This window comes from Anastrepha ludens, chromosome 6, assembly GCF_028408465.1.
Source record: "Anastrepha ludens isolate Willacy chromosome 6, idAnaLude1.1, whole genome shotgun sequence".
Classification (NCBI taxonomy): Eukaryota; Metazoa; Arthropoda; class Insecta; order Diptera; family Tephritidae; genus Anastrepha; species Anastrepha ludens.
In genome coordinates, this window is record NC_071502.1 from 114,834,210 (window position 1) to 114,850,362 (window position 16,153).

The 16,153-nt window shown below is 34.0% G+C and overlaps 1 protein-coding gene across 5 annotated transcripts in view; it reads left to right on the forward strand.

Moving 5' to 3' along the window:
- LOC128866015 (mucin-2-like) overlaps nt 1-15,679 on the forward strand; it is an 88,327-nt gene extending 72,648 nt beyond the window's left edge. For 2 of the 5 annotated variants that reach the window (XM_054106467.1, XM_054106468.1), the window contains exon 11: nt 1,680-1,770. Coding sequence is in view for 3 of the 5 variants with exons in the window: in XM_054106472.1 (XP_053962447.1) it covers nt 1,680-3,871 (2,192 nt within the window). In the remaining 2 variants the exon portion in view is untranslated. Of the gene's footprint in view, nt 1-1,679; nt 7,414-8,564 lie in introns of those variants that run through there. The other 3 variants (XM_054106472.1, XM_054106471.1, XM_054106469.1) reach the window with 3 other exon arrangements.
- The last annotated feature ends 474 nt before the right edge of the window (nt 15,680-16,153 follow it).

Below are 16,153 nucleotides of genomic sequence, written 5' to 3' on the forward strand. Positions count from 1 at the left end.
ACGAGTTAAGCTATAATCGATAACAACTCCTATTAAATTTTTAATCGATAAATAATAATCGATAATTCATCGTTCGATTAAATTTGTAATCGTTAAATGATAATTAATAATTATCAATTCGAATTGAGTTACAATCGATAAATAGCAATAATACAAATTGATCATTCATAATTTGGGTAAATTTATACTTGGTAAATAATAATATTGTAATATTATCAATTTGAGTTATAATCGGTAAATAATAATAATCGGTAATTTTTATGTTAAGAACTATAATTACTAATAATTATTATATTATATATAATCGATAAATAATAACTATAATAATCGATAATTAATAATTCGGGTAAAGTTGTAATCGGTAAATAATAATAATAATCAAAAATTATCAATTCGGGTAAAGTTGTAATCGGTAAATAATAATAATCGATAATTATTAATTCGTGTTAAGTTATAATCGATAAATAATAATAATACAAATTAATAATTAATAGTTTATAATTGATAACTAATAATAATAATAATCAAAAATTATCAATTTGAGTAAAGTTGTAATCGGTAAATATAATAAAAACAATAAAAAAAGTAAATTTCCAATCGGTAAATGATAAGATCGATAAGTAATAATCTGAGTAAATTCACAATCGATAAATAATAATAGCAATCAATAGTGATTAGTTCGAGTAAAGTTGTAATCGATAATTAATAATAATAATCGATAATTAAAAACACGTGTAAAAATTCCTTGTGTAGTACCTTAATAATTTATTTAAACATTTTTTTTTAATTTATGCAGATAAAAGAATCCAATTCTATTTAAAATAAAAAGTTATATGCACATTTTACTCGTATAACCCTAAAGAACATTTTATTTGGATTAAAATTTCATTCAAGAGTATTTTGATGAGTGTGAAAAAATTAAATCGGCTTAATATGGTTATTGAATATACAGGGTGGCACAAAATTAATCACCCTATCGGAAGATTTATAATTTTTTCTAAACCTGCTAAGCTTTAGTAAGTTGCTACGACAACAATAACAACAACATCTATAATTTTTGCAAATGGAATAGACAAATAATGAAGCGTGTACAGCTCAAAAACATATTTGCATCAGTTAAATTGTTTTTTAGTTAAAGAATTCTTCAAAAACAAAATTAATTCATGATTAATTTTGCGCCACCTTGTGAAAGCTAAGTTAGATTTTTGTTACGTTTTCTTTAAAATACACAAAAAAGTATTATAAAAATATAAATATAAACATAAATATAAGTGTAATTATGAAAAATAAATAGGAAAATTTTTCTCTTTAATATGAAATTTATGCTAAGAAAAGCGGTCATATTAACTTATAAAATAAGGCTGACAATAATTACTTGAAATTCCATTCAAAATTAAAATGCATCATTTTAAATAATCGTTTATTCGATCAAACGCACCGCAAGCAGCCCCAGTTTGAAAGCATCCCGGTCCCATTTCTCCACCAATATGTAAATTCTAGTTATAAGATTTTATTTTATTTTTCTTAGAATGAAATTGAAATGACTTAAGGAAAACTAATTTATTTTTATTGTCTTTTTTCTTATTTTTTACATGATGATTAATTTCTACGCCTGTGTTTATATTGTGTCTGTATGTCTACTTCTTGTGTTTTGTGTCTACGAAAAACGAATCAAATAGGTTTTTCTAAAAATCAACCAGTTAGCGATACCAACAACCAGAATAAACAAAACAAACAGAACAGCAACAACAACAACAATGACAATCATAATCCTCTCATTAACAACACAAATTCTCCCTTCCAACAACCAACACCACCACCCCCAGTAAAACGCAAAGTTGGCAGACCTCGAAAATATCCAGCAAATACACAAAATCCACTACAGACCTCTTCTAAGTCAAAACCCGGTAGAAAACCAAAAACAGCATCTGCACAAACACCAGCAACTACTCCCAGACCTTCAGCAACATCATTAACATCACCAATACCATCATTGCTTGCATCTCCCACTATCAGTGATAACGCCATCCATCATTTCAGCAGCACCACAACAACAGCACCACACTCATTATCAACGACAGCAACTACAACAACTACAAATACAGGGTCTATCAACGATAATACACAAACCAAGACCGCCACACAAGCCATACACAACAGCACACTACCAACAACAATAACTACACATATTACACAGCCACAATGTAGCAACAGCAACAACAATGCAGCAACAAGTTGGCCTCCAACACCTCCACCATCATCGACGTCAGTGCCCATCAACATGGGTATTGTTGGTGGTGGTGGTGGAGGTGGTGGTGAGGGTTCCTTTGGTGACAAGCACAACAGCAAGAGTCAAATGGGCGCAGTCACCAGCACAGGCAATAGCGGCGTTAAATACAACATCAACAACAACAACAATATGACGAATAGTTTCGTTGATGAATTTACTGATTTTGTTTTGAATGATCGCTATGGCGGTAAACTAACCACTACAAATTGCTTTTCCCACTTTCAAATACCATCATCACTCCTACCAATCAAAACAAACGAACGCTCCACGCGACATAGGACTATCGTTGGAGGTGAGCCGGGCAGCACGATCATTCGAAATGGCAACAATACGGTCATCACCGCCACTAACAGCAATAATAACAAGAAGTCGTCGTTGCAGTCGCGCACAGTGCAATTGCTAGTGACGCGGCGTCCCATCATCACAAGTGCCAGCAATAACAACACGCAAATCGTTGCCGCCAACACCAGCGCGGCCGCCACACAAACGGCTACCATAGTCGCGCCCGGTGTGCTAAAAATCACATCGGCACATACGAACCCGAACAGCAACAACCACATTATCCAAACTGCTTCTGGTACGGAGACGGTCGTTATTGAGGAGGAAGACGATGAGCTGCTTTCCGCTTCGGCGGGATCGAGTGGTGATGATGGCTCAACTTCGCCCGGCGCGCTTGCCATGTCAGCGACAACGGCACAAATATTACGGAAGTTCCGTATACCCAAGGGCACCGCATTGACGGCGAAAGTGAGCGGCGTTGAAGCGGTAGCTAACGCGTCGGAAACTCTGATCTGCAGCGCATCGACATCACCAGCACCATCGCCAATACATTCCACTACCTGTTCGCCTGCACCGTCGGCTGCAACACCGAACTCCGTAGATCTGGTTGAGGAAGTGATCGAGACAGATGAGAATTCGACGTGTCATTCAAATGAAGCGCTAATGCCAGCCGACACCACCACCGCAACAGCTGACACTATAACCGAATGCGATACGGAAGCAGTACAGGGCGCTGATACCAACACCACTACCACCACAGTTTTAGTGCCAGCTGGCAGTGATGGCGGCCCAGTGACAGCAACTACCGCTACAGCGTTACCACAAATCCAGCTGCAAACAGTGCAACCGAATGGCACGGTAACCTGCATCAATTTGCCGCCTAATACGATTCTACTCACCGCGCCGGATGGTTCCACTATACTTGCCACAGCGACGCCGCAACAGCTCAGCAAACTTACACAACCACAGCAGCACCAGCAACAACAACAAATCATATCGATGCAAGATTGGAATGGCGGTGGCGCTGGCGGGGGTAGTAGCACCACTGTTGATGGCAATACAGCAACTGTGCTGCAAGCTGTGCAAACTGCAGCCTCACATCATCACCAAGCAGCTACGACAACACAAACATTGCTACTCACCGCCGATGGCACCGCAATACCACTTATACAGTCAGCACCAAGCGTTGCCACCAGCGCCACTGGCACAACGACGAATTCGGCGGCGGCAGCAGCAGCGGCCGCTGCGCAAATCGTAGCCGCTCAACAAGCTGAAGCGCTGAAGGCTCAAGTGTTGGCGTAGGGTTTGGCCGGTGGCCAATTAGGGCGATTTTTGAACAATGCAACAATTTTACCGACGACTTACTTTTTCTAAAGAAAGCCAACAACAAGGTAATATGGATATGTGTGAGTGTATGAGTATTTTTAAAATTTGCTTTTTATATATACATACAAATGTAGTTGAAATTTTGTGTACGAGTATGTGTTATTTGAATTCATTTAAAGTATTTTTAAGTATTATATTTATCAGTGAAATTCGTCTAATTGTGTAACTTGAATTTTGTCTTTTACAAGAATTTGGTTTTTAAGTGAGTTAACGTAAACTTTTTGTTCTGCAAGAATCTAAAATCAATAACTGCACATACAAATCAAGAATCGCTCCAATTAGCCGCAGAGTCAGCAATAAATAAAAAAATATATTAAAGAGCGAAATGCCACGCTTAGAGATGAAACTGCTCAGTATTTTTTGACTATTCATAAGGAAAAAGTTATTTAGTTGGAATATGCTGGTCGCGTTTTCCGAAGTCCTTTCAAATATTTGATAATTTCGTTGTGTGAAAAATAAAAATCAGTGGTCTTTTAAAAATCTGATAATTTATTGATTTTCTTTACGAAAATATATGCAAAATACCTTAATAAAAAACGAAACCTACTAGACTATATTTTCTTATTATTGACCCGACAACTGTTAAAAATCTATGATAAGTTCGATATTATACTGTATTAAACCTGTTGTTGTGGCCGCCGTAGCCGAATGGGTTGGTGCGCGACTACCATTCGGAATTCACAGAGAGAACGTCGGTTCCAATCTTGGTGAAAACACCAAAATTTAGAAAAACATTTTTTTAATTGCGGTCGCCCCTCGGCAGGCAATGGCAAACCTATTTCTAGGCGCATAACAAATAATTATTTTTTATTCATAACCAATAGCCCTGGTAGCTAGTGCTGTAAACATATTAATTTACAATTTTAATTCGTCCCCTTAGTATAACAATAGCCTATGTGCTCATAGGCTATTATTTTTTATTGAATATTTGAATTCTCCATCGTCGATTTTATATGTGGTCAAAATTTGGTCAAGTTCTAGTTCCACAAAGTGGGTCAAAACGTCAGTGAAAAATATTAAATATTTACTGACATAACGAGATTTGAGTGAGAGCTACTTTCGACAAAAAGTTTGAAATTCATTTTCTCAAAACATCAAAAAAATTTATAGGCTATTTTAATACTAAGGGGACGAATTATAATTTAATAAATAAATAATAATAATATTTTTGATTCAACCAACCCAAAACTATTCCAAATCTACATTGGAAATCAAAGCTAGTAGCAATTTTAGTTTAAAAAATTGCAATAAACTAACAAGTCGAATTTAAAAATAGTTTGTTAAATATTTTGTCATTAGAGAACGACCGAACTTCGACTTCGGCTACGGCTAATGTTCGGTTCAATCGGAAAGTTCAATCCGGTTTCGGTTCGGCTTCGGCAAAGAAATAAGCCGAACTTTGGCCGAACACTTCTTTCATTTCTTCTTTTTTTTTGCTAAATTCTATGCACTTTTAGTTTCTGTAAAATTTTCTAAATAGAGTAGAATGGGGTAAGATAGGTATGGGGGCACAATAGGTAGGTGGGGTTTTCGTCGCACTGTTTTTGCAGAGGTCACTCGTCTTATGTGAATTGAATACGTGGTGGGGAACAACGTTTGCGACTGTCATTTCGGCCGTCACCATTCATTAGTTATCCTAGTTCTGGCGTCGTTTAGTTTTTTGTGAGCTTTTCTCCGACATAGCATTTTTTTTATTCTACGGTGCAGTGCATTTAATGTAATATATGTAAATATTTGTCAGGTGAGTTTTATTTTACGTAGAAAATGTGTTAGTTTTTTGATATTATTGCTTTAAAAAAAAATATCGACACTAACATAAAACATGTGCTTGGGGGCACTATAGGTCAGCCGTCTGGGGGCATTATAGGTCACTACTTTTAATTGAATAAAATAAATTTTAATTGTTTTTGCAGCAAAATGGTGCGTAATTATGTGTGAAAAACGCCGAAACGAAATGAAGAGGATGTAAAAAACGCAATCGCGGCAGTCCGAGATGGCGCTAGTGTTCGATCAGCCTCTAAACAATTTAAAATTCCGTTCGAAACATTACGTGCTCGCGTGATGAATTAAAGAAAAATTCCTAACTTTTATAACATGTGCAGTGTTCATACTCTATAAATAAATGTTAAAACGTTAATTTCCAAGCCATGTACATTGTTCTTTTCCTCTCACACATAGTGACCTATCGTGCCCCCCGATTTTGAAAATATCGAAAAAAGTACCTTTGTCTTATTGAATGCAGCTTCCAAAAAATATTTAGCCAAACATAAGTCAGTATAACCAAAATGTTAGCAGATAAATAACCTTTCAAAATCTTGCTTATTTTTCAAAATCAATGCAAAAACACCGTAGCAAGAGCTCTCCAAAAAAAAATGACCTATCTTACCCCATTCTACTCTACTGGTAACGCGAGATCCACATTTTTAATCGACAATAATTGAAATTGCTTTGAAATATCTATCTATCTGACTGCTCCTCTATCGAGTGCGCCTAATGATCAATTGTTCAATGCTGCAGGTCAGCTCTGTACCGATAGACGGTGCAAGGTGCAAAATATTCGGTTCGACTTTGGTATTTGGTCCATTTCGCATCCGAGTCGACTTTGGCGGTGAATTTAACATATTTCTATTATAGCTACCGACTTGAGCTTCCAGGTAGTTTTCCTAAAAAATATTTTTTTATTGATTTATGGATATAACCTTTTGAAAAACATCCTCGAACAGGACGAAAAAAGGACAGACCCGGGTGCCCGGATGCCCGGAGAGTTAAAAATCGATGTGCGCTCGTTCTCTGTTCTCTCGCTCAAGCAATTATATAGTAGCCGGGACTAAATTTAAAGTCGACTTTCTTATCACCACAAATACGCTTCAAATGAAAGTTGGTTCAATAGAAAGCAAAATTTATTTATTGTAATATTTTACTCAAAATTTCGGCAAGTAATCTTTGCTTGATAAATACAAAGATATCAATCCTAAAATTTTTTTTTAATTCTTTATGAAATTGCTGAAAAGCTCCTTCATAAAATCTAAAAAACAATTTTCATTTCTCAAACCGGTCTGGACGTATGGCATTCAGCTATGGGGATGCTCAAGCGAATCTTGCATGTCTATTTTATCCAACGATTCCAAAATAAAGTGTTGCGCAACATCGTCAATGCTCCATACTATGTGAGAAATCTCGACCTCCATCGTGATTTTGGTATCTTACCCATCACTGACGTGGCGAAAAAGTACGCCATGGCTCACAGACAACGTTTAAGTACACATGTCAACGCTGAAGCATTGGCTTTGCTTCAGCCAAATACTCATCGTCGGCGGCTCAAGCGTAAAACAGTTTTAGACCAGATGGGGACCCAGTAGCAGATGTACCTTATATATTTATACATTCATAATGAATTTATGAATATTGAGGCATCTTAGTTTTTTCCTTTTTTAATATATATGTTCAATAAAAATTGATCGTTAGTATCTTTATTTCGTTGTACTAGTTGTAATTTCTAAACGTTATTCTGCTTATACTTTAAGATGCGTTAATAAAAAAAAAAAAAAAAAAAAAAAAAAAAAATTATTGGTTTTAATTTTAATTTCAAAACTTTAACAATCAAATATTAAAAATTTTGTGAATGTCTTTTTTATTTATATTTTATATTAAATTCCAAGTTATTTATATTTATTAGAGTAGAATGGGGTAAGATAGGTCATTTTTTTTGGAGAGCTCTTGCTACGGTGTTTTTGCACTGATTTTGAAAAATAAGCAAGATTTTGAAAGGTTATTTATCTGCTAACATTTTGGTTATACTGACTTATGTTTGGCTAAATATTTTGGAAGCTGCATTCAATAAGACAAAGGTACTTTTTTTCGATATTTTCAAAATCGGGGGGCACGATAGGTCACTATATGTGAGGGGAAAAGAACAATGCACATGGCTTGGAAATTAACGTTTTAACATTTATTTATAGAGTATGAACACTGCACATGTTATAAAAGTTAGGAATTTTTCTTTAATTCATCACGCGAGCACGTAATGTTTCGAACGGAATTTTAAATTGTTTCGAGGGTGATCGAACACTAGCGCCATCTCGGACTGCCGCGATTGCGTTTTTTACGTCCTCTTCACTTCGTTTTGGCGTTTTTCGCACATAATTACGCACCATTTTGCTGCAAAAACAATTAAAATTTATTTTATTCAATTAAAAGTAGTGACCTATAATGCCCCCAGACGGCTGACCTATATTGCCCCCAAGCACATGTTTTATGTTAGTGTCGATATTTTTTTTAAAAACAAAAATATCAAAAAACTAACACATTATTCGTGTTCAGCATCATTTTCTACGTAAAATAAAACTCACCTGACAAATATTTACATACATTAAATGCACTGCACCGTAGAATAAAAAAATGCTATGTCGGAGAAAAGCTCACAAAAAACTAAACGACGCCAGAACTAGGATAACTAATCAATAGTGACGGCCGAAATGACAGTCGCGAACGTTGTTCCCCACCACTATTCAATTCACATAAGACGAGTGGCCTCTGCAAAAACAGTGGGACGAAAACCCCACCTACCTATTGTGCCCCCATACCTATCTTACCCCATTCTACTCTATAGTTTCAAAAATTTCCGAAAAAGTGCTTAACACGGCGAATTTGCTTACTGCCCTGCCAGTCGGTTAACATCGGAAAGTTTTCAAGAAATCATTAGCGCATGCTTTTGAGGTTATGCAGTCCATGACGGTAACCTAATAGACCTAACAGACGCGAGCGCTCATCCTGGGCCTACCGTTAGATAAATAAGACGAAGACGACCGGTAATCTACACTACACTGACATTTACTGCTAAACAACAACTACCATACTTCCGACGCAGGCTAATATTCGTCGAAGTCTTGACATGTCACCAATGTTATCTAAACTTTTTAGGAAGTAATTTAGGTTGTGACAATAATAACAACAACGATTTTCGTTAATTTTTATGAAACTATAATTTATATAAATATTTATAATGAATTTTGTAGAAAATTGCTTAACCTCACTTTTTAAAAAATTTGTGTAGTAAAAAAAATATGTGCAAGCAATTTATTTCACAGTTATCTAAAGAGATTTCATTTAGTTTTCAAGCATATTTTCATAATAATAATTTTTTTAACATAGTTTTTTTTTGCAGTATGAAAATTTATTATCATTTTATGCCTTCTTTACAAGAGTTTTTACTAATATAAGTACTATATGGCATCACCATGGACGATTTTGATTCTTTGTCCAAGTGGGTCTCCCGCATGGGGGCCATTTATCCTAACCTAACCCAATATCGGGTGATTTTTTAAAAGCGTGAGAACTTAAAATGATAATACTCAACAGAAATTGAGTTGTTGAAATGAATTTTGTTTTCATTTTAGACAATTTTATGGCATTTATTTTTTGAGTATCGCATCCTGCATATGTTCGCCAATGTTTGACTTCTATTTCCAATAAATGCGAATAATAAATCCAAATGAGCACAATCAGTAAAAATACTAAACAAACAATCGTCATTTGGCTTGAATTCGTGCACAAACTGTATTTCAGAGGCACGTAAGCCAAGATTCTTACGTAAAATTTTCCACGTAGTCGAAGAACAAATGCCACTGAGCTGAGAGCGACGATGAATCGAAATTTCGGCGTTGCTGTTGTAGCAGCGTATACATTTCCGGGGTATGCTGCTGGATATAAATGTGGCCCGCATATAAATCCGGGTCGTTCCGTAACGTAGCACCAACTGCCGTGGAAGCACCTCGGCGTCTTTTTCAACACTTTACTCTGTAAATTTTCGAAGAGATTTGTTTTTTAAGTAAATTTCCACAATTTGGAAGCGCTGTTTTGAAGTTAAACGAGTCAAACCTTACAAAACAGAAATGTCAACACAGTTTGCCATTCTCAGTTGTCAAACCATAGTTTTCGATATCGATTGTTCTCATGCAGCTAAAAAAACACCCTCTTTATAGAGTAATTAGTCTAAACCTTTTGTAAAAAATTGCATTAATCTATGTAGCTCATAATTACTGATTTTTGTTTTTGTTTTTTATTGTGTTTTTTTTTTCTTTTTGGACGCCAATTGAATTTTGAGATTACCCAATTTATTGAGAGAAAATTTGTTTTGCTTGTTTTCATTTCGATAGTCGCGACATTTTTAAGTAGTATAGTAACTACAAATTTTTAAGTTTTTCCAAGCAATAATAAATAATAATAGAGGAAAAAAAGTGATAATAAAGGAAAGTTGATAAGAAAAAAATACAGTACTGGGATTCATAATTAAGTGCAAATAATCAGGCATCACGACCATCGGTTCTACGTAACCGGAACGACCCGGATTTACATTCGGCCAAGAACTGTCACCTCAGCAGCATTTCCCGTATATGTATGAGGAATGTTTATGCTGCTAAAACAAGAACAACATTTGCAAACTAAAGGGAGATTTTTTAAGAGCTATAGCAAAATTTTTCAAAAAACCAAAAAAGTCAAGCTCTTGCATTTTGGGCAAAAAAAAGTTGGATATCATTTCACGGTAGCGCTCACCATTCACAGTTACGTTAAGATTCGCAGCATCTTTAAAGAAGTACGGTCCAATGATACCTCCAGCCCATAAACCGCACCAAACTGTGACCTTTTCTGGATACATTGGTAGCTCTTGCAACTCTTCTGGCTGATCTTCACTCCAAAATCGACAATTCTGCTTATTTACGTACCCATTGATTCAAAAATGAGCTTTGTCGCTGAACACAATTTTTCGATAAAAAAGTGGATCTTAAACTTTCTTAACAGAACACGCATTTTTATAATAAAATTCAATGATTTTCAAGCGTTGTTCGTTTGTAAGACGATTCATGGTTAAATTATAGACCAAACTGAATATGATTGACAGTGAAACAAAACACGAAACGTGCGTCAGCTGTTTAAGCCAACTGTTTAAAAATATAATAGCTAAAAAATCACCCGTTATATAATTACATATAATTATGCACATTTAATTGTTCTATTGCCATGGCAATTTGCACATGCCATGGAGCCAGGTTATTGCCACTTAATTGTGAACTGCCCTAAAATTTTCAAAGAAGTACGCCCAGCAATTTTACGAACAAAATAAATTAATACAAATTTTTAATTATAATTATATAATTGTACAGTAAATACATATGTAATTATCATTAAAAACAAATTCGAAATTCGTGACCAGCATACAGCTCTGAATTAATTCACTCAAACACGCACTGTAACGTATTTTGACATTGTTTGGTAGTGAAAGTGGTCCAAATTAATTATCAATCCTAAGCTAAATAGTTTTTAGGAAGTTGTGTAAAAATTCGTTTGCCATAATGTAATGAAAAATTTAATCTACTAAATGCCGACAAAGTATATAAAAATGGACAAGAAGTTGACGCAAAAACCAACTAAACCAAAAAAATACGAAATGTTTATACGATCCAGATGTGAGCGGAAAACGAAGAACTAAATCATACTCGTTGCGTAAAATACTACAAAGAGAAATGAATAGAGATGTAGCTCTATTCATTCTACCATATGATTACTATCAATATGTATGTATGTACGTGTGATTGGTATATAAGATAAAGAAAAAATGCAATTAAACGAAATTTAGTTTTTCATAAGCCATAGTTTTTCGTAAGCCATAGAAAGCGATTAAATATGGAGAATTTATGCCAGTTGCTAAAATACAACAAAAACTAAGAGTTATACCGTTATATTATCAATAAGTGCATACACTGATTGCCACTTTTCTAAAACTGTTATAAATAATTTCCATTTGTTCAGAAATTCTATATATATGAAAATGTATGTACATACATGTGTTGAGTTGTGTATGTGTGCATTTTAGTAAATGTCATACCAAAAATGTCTATTAAAATAATATAAAACTAAGCGGTGGTGTAGTAGCGTGCAACAGAAAAAAATCACTTTGTAGCAGATGCTTATCAAAGTGTTTATATGTAACTATTATATATATATAACTATTCATGTACGTAAACTATACACTTTTCTCTAAAGTGCGGCAATCAAAAGGGAAAATATTTCTTGTATTAAAAAACAAACTACACTTGTGCATACATACTTCCATATATGTATATTATGTACACACACACAAATGCACTTCGTAGTAGATGACCATCCAATTACAAATTAAGTTTTTTTTTTAAGCTCAAGTAAAGCTTAAAAAAGCTCCAACGATTTTGCATTGCAATCGTGCAGAAAAAATAGGGATGTTCACAAGTGTGACTATCGAGCATTAGAGGTGTTCTCAGCTCTAACTATCGAAACCGTCGTAACAAATCGGCGAGTTCCGTTTTGATAGCCTAATTTGAGTTAAATTGGATTATTTCGTAAAAGCAGCGCACAAGTTTTGATAAAAGTGGGTCTCTTCGGAAATGCAACACAATGTGAAGTACATATGCGTGCGCAGAGCTAATATTGACATTTTGCTTGTATTTTGATTTGCCTTCTTTGAGTATTATTGAATTTAATAGTTGGCTGTAGATGATGCGGCAGCAGTGGCCCACCCAGGACTGTCATGTTAAGAAAGAAGAAGAAGTAGATGTGCGACGGCAAGAAGTTATAATTTTTTGTTCGGTTTGAGGAAAAAAGACAGAAGCAAAGCAAAATAAAAAGGAAACGCTTTATTAAAAAGAAAATATATCCCAATAGAGAGAAAAATTCCTAAAAAGAAATATATATGTTTTGAATTATCCCTTTTTATAATATCCTATATACCATACCCTAATGATATATTTTATTCTAATTTTCGTACGAACCGATTTTCTAATACTTTTAACAAAAGTTTTGGCATAACTTTTTAGGAAAGGCTATACAAACTTGATCAAATGTTTCCGGGATATATTCAGAAAACTCAAAATACAAACAAGTTTATTCCTGAGAAGCTAATTAACGCATTCCAGGTACTCCCCAACAACTACAACGCACTTATGCCAGCGTTTGACTCCAGCTCTCGCAACATTTCTGGAACTCTATTTTCGGTATAACCATCAGAGACGTCTTCAATTTTTCCATTACTACCTTTCGGCAGTTAAAACGCGTTCCGCCTAGTGGTTTCTTAACTCGATCAAACAGAAAAAAGATGGCAGGGAACCACCAGAATTTCATGAATTTATCAGATGATTTCGCTGGCTGTTGGTTGCTATTCCCTTCATTCTTGGTCAAAAACTCACGTGTAATGTTCGCACTGTGCGACGGTGCGTTATCATGGTGCAAAATTCACTGGTTGTTTTCCCACAAATCTTTTCTTGTTTGGCGAATTGCTTCACGTAAGCGTCTCATAACGCCCAAATAACAGTCCTTATTAACTGTCAGACCTACTAACAAAAATTCGTGTTGTAAAATACTGGTGTAATCTATTAAAACCGTGAGATATACCTCTTTCGTTTTTGACTGAAAAGATCGCGAGGTTTTTCGGTTTTGGTTCATTCATTCATTTGAACTTTTAAGCCCCCTTTGCAATCGTATGCATTGGTTTTGAAGGTTCCTCGTCAACGATCGCTTGCACTGGTTGACTAAATTCTGCAGTGTTCGGTCAGTGTTCGAACTTTCCTCGTGTTGTTTGCGTTTTGCAACAGACTCTGCATCGCCGCCTGATGCTTCCAATCCGTGACGGACCTTATGAACGAATGAACGGGCGCACTTAAGAAAATTATACAATAGATCTCTGAATCGGTATGAATTGCGCATATAGCGACGATAGCCGTATCATCTCTACATTTCTTGCGTTAACGTGAAGTTCTGCAAGTCTTATCTGAAAGAGAGCAAACATTTTTTTTTATTACGGGAAGTTATGGCCATATAATATGCATGTCCTCAAATACTGTGTGCACACTGTATATATATATAGTCTCACAGGAAAAAAAATTGGTAAGAATTCAACACTATTCAAGTAAACCTTGTTTGAACTCCTAAAAATAGCCTTGAAGAATTTTCTTATTACACTCTAACATAAACAAAGCATAGATGGCCAGTTTTCCTCACAGTTTTGTTTTTATATTGTGCTTTACCCTACAAAATTCTTGCATTAAGGGTAGGTTATCCTCAGCACGCAGTTGATCTCCCACTGAAAAGTCGCTTCTTACTACTAAACCTACTTATTTGCCGTCCTTATTACTGTAATAGACATGTTGGCACTTGGTTCCGTTAAGTTTTTATGAATACAACTAGCATCTAGTTTGTTTTTTATTTATCTGTTTTTCCGGCATCGTCTTATTATTTTAAAAGTGTTTGCTTTTTATCTTGATTTTAATGCAGTTGCATATATTTTATTGATTTTATTCAAAAAGAAAAAAATTGTGCTCGAGAAAAACTTGTAATGCTATATAAACCTTTTAAAAAGTATTATTCAGAAATAATTGAAACGTATTGTTCAAAAATTATTAGAAAATCAATCAAAATCAATGAATTTACATTATTTTTGCAATGCTGAAATTCGTTAAAGCTAATTTCTTGCTCAAAATTTGCTGGTTGATGGTCTGGTAACGTTTCCTTTGCACTCATTCGCTTAGCTAACTTTTTCTTATCGAAAAGCTGCTCACTTTTTTCTTAGGAAAAGCGCCTAAAAGACGCATTTTCTGCTATGTAGCAGATGTTGCATACTTTTAGGCACTAAACTCATTTGCTCCGCAACATTTGACAGACAAAATTTAACAAAGTGTTCTGCAAAATTCTTAAAAACACAAGAAAATTAAATTAGATTTTCACCACAGATTGAAAAATAAAAGTTAGCTAAAATAAAATTTAAAAAAATACCAGAAAAAATTTTACAAATAAAATTTGCGCAGGGCATAAATTACAAAAACCTATCTCAACATGGATTTAATATATCACAATAATGTGCATATAAATGCGTATTCAGAAACTAAAATTTATACTAAAATAATATTTATATGTATGTGTGTAGATATACCTACATACATGCCGTACATCTGTTTAATTGCAAGTATTTTTTTTTTGTTTTTGTGTAGATTTTTAATAATTGGTTATATGAGTAATATCGGTATTTAATAATTTTTAGTTTTCAAATATAAAATTACAAGATAATATTTAACAACAACAACAACAACTGACATGTATTTTTAGTGCATACACATTTCCTAAAATGTTAAAAATGTGTAATCTATATTACATTTAAGCGATTATTGATAAGTAAACCCAATTAAGCCAAGCAGAGCAAACCACGCGAAAGCAGATACGAAAAAAATGTTTAAAGCAAAAATGAATTTGAAAAAATAAAATAAGAAAAATAAAAATAAGTAAAATAAATTTAAGTTTAGTTTCAATTTGAATTCTTGTGCGCTAAAATTTTACATAAAATTAAAGCGAATTTATTTTAAATTTATTTATATTTTTAGCATGAAAAATATGTATAAAATTTACACCCCATTTATGTAGTTAAGCATACAAACTTAGACAGGCATCTCCCTAATAAGCGCCATAGGGGCGCGCATAACTTATTTTAAAATAAAAATAAATGGAAAATAAAAAAAAAATACGAAAAACAAACCAATGATTGAGGATTAGTATAAAGTTGATTAAATTATAAATTAACAAATAATTATAAGAATATTATGCTAAAATTAGAAGTTATGATTTTCAAAAACAAATAAAAATACAAACATATAAGCAAACAAATGATTCATTTATATTAAAGCAAAACAAAAAAAAACAAAAAAAGAATTTAATAAACTGTTGTAAGGACTTGTAAAATATTTTAGATGTAAACATTGAAATGACCCATTCATATGTATGTGCGTGTGTAGCTCAATTAAGCTACGAACTAACTATATACTATTCTAATACTAACTAATGGCTGCACTGTGCTAGCCAAGAATCTGCGAGCATCCACACACTCAGCTGGTAGTGACCGCATGCACTTACTAGCCAAGTGTCGTTGAATGCTCAAAAAAAAAATTTAAAAATACAAAAAGTTCCCGCTTCAAGCACAGTGTAATTATATGAAAGATGAAATTGTCCCCTAATATTACATATTGCATACATACAAGTACGATTATTTAATAAAAAATAAAGTCGAAAAATTATTTCATAAATTTGCTCTATTTTTTCTTTTTCTTTTGTGGAGGGGGAAATCGATGTAATAAAATTTTACCAAGCTTCAATTATTAAAAGTTTACTCAGTTGGGACATTAGAAT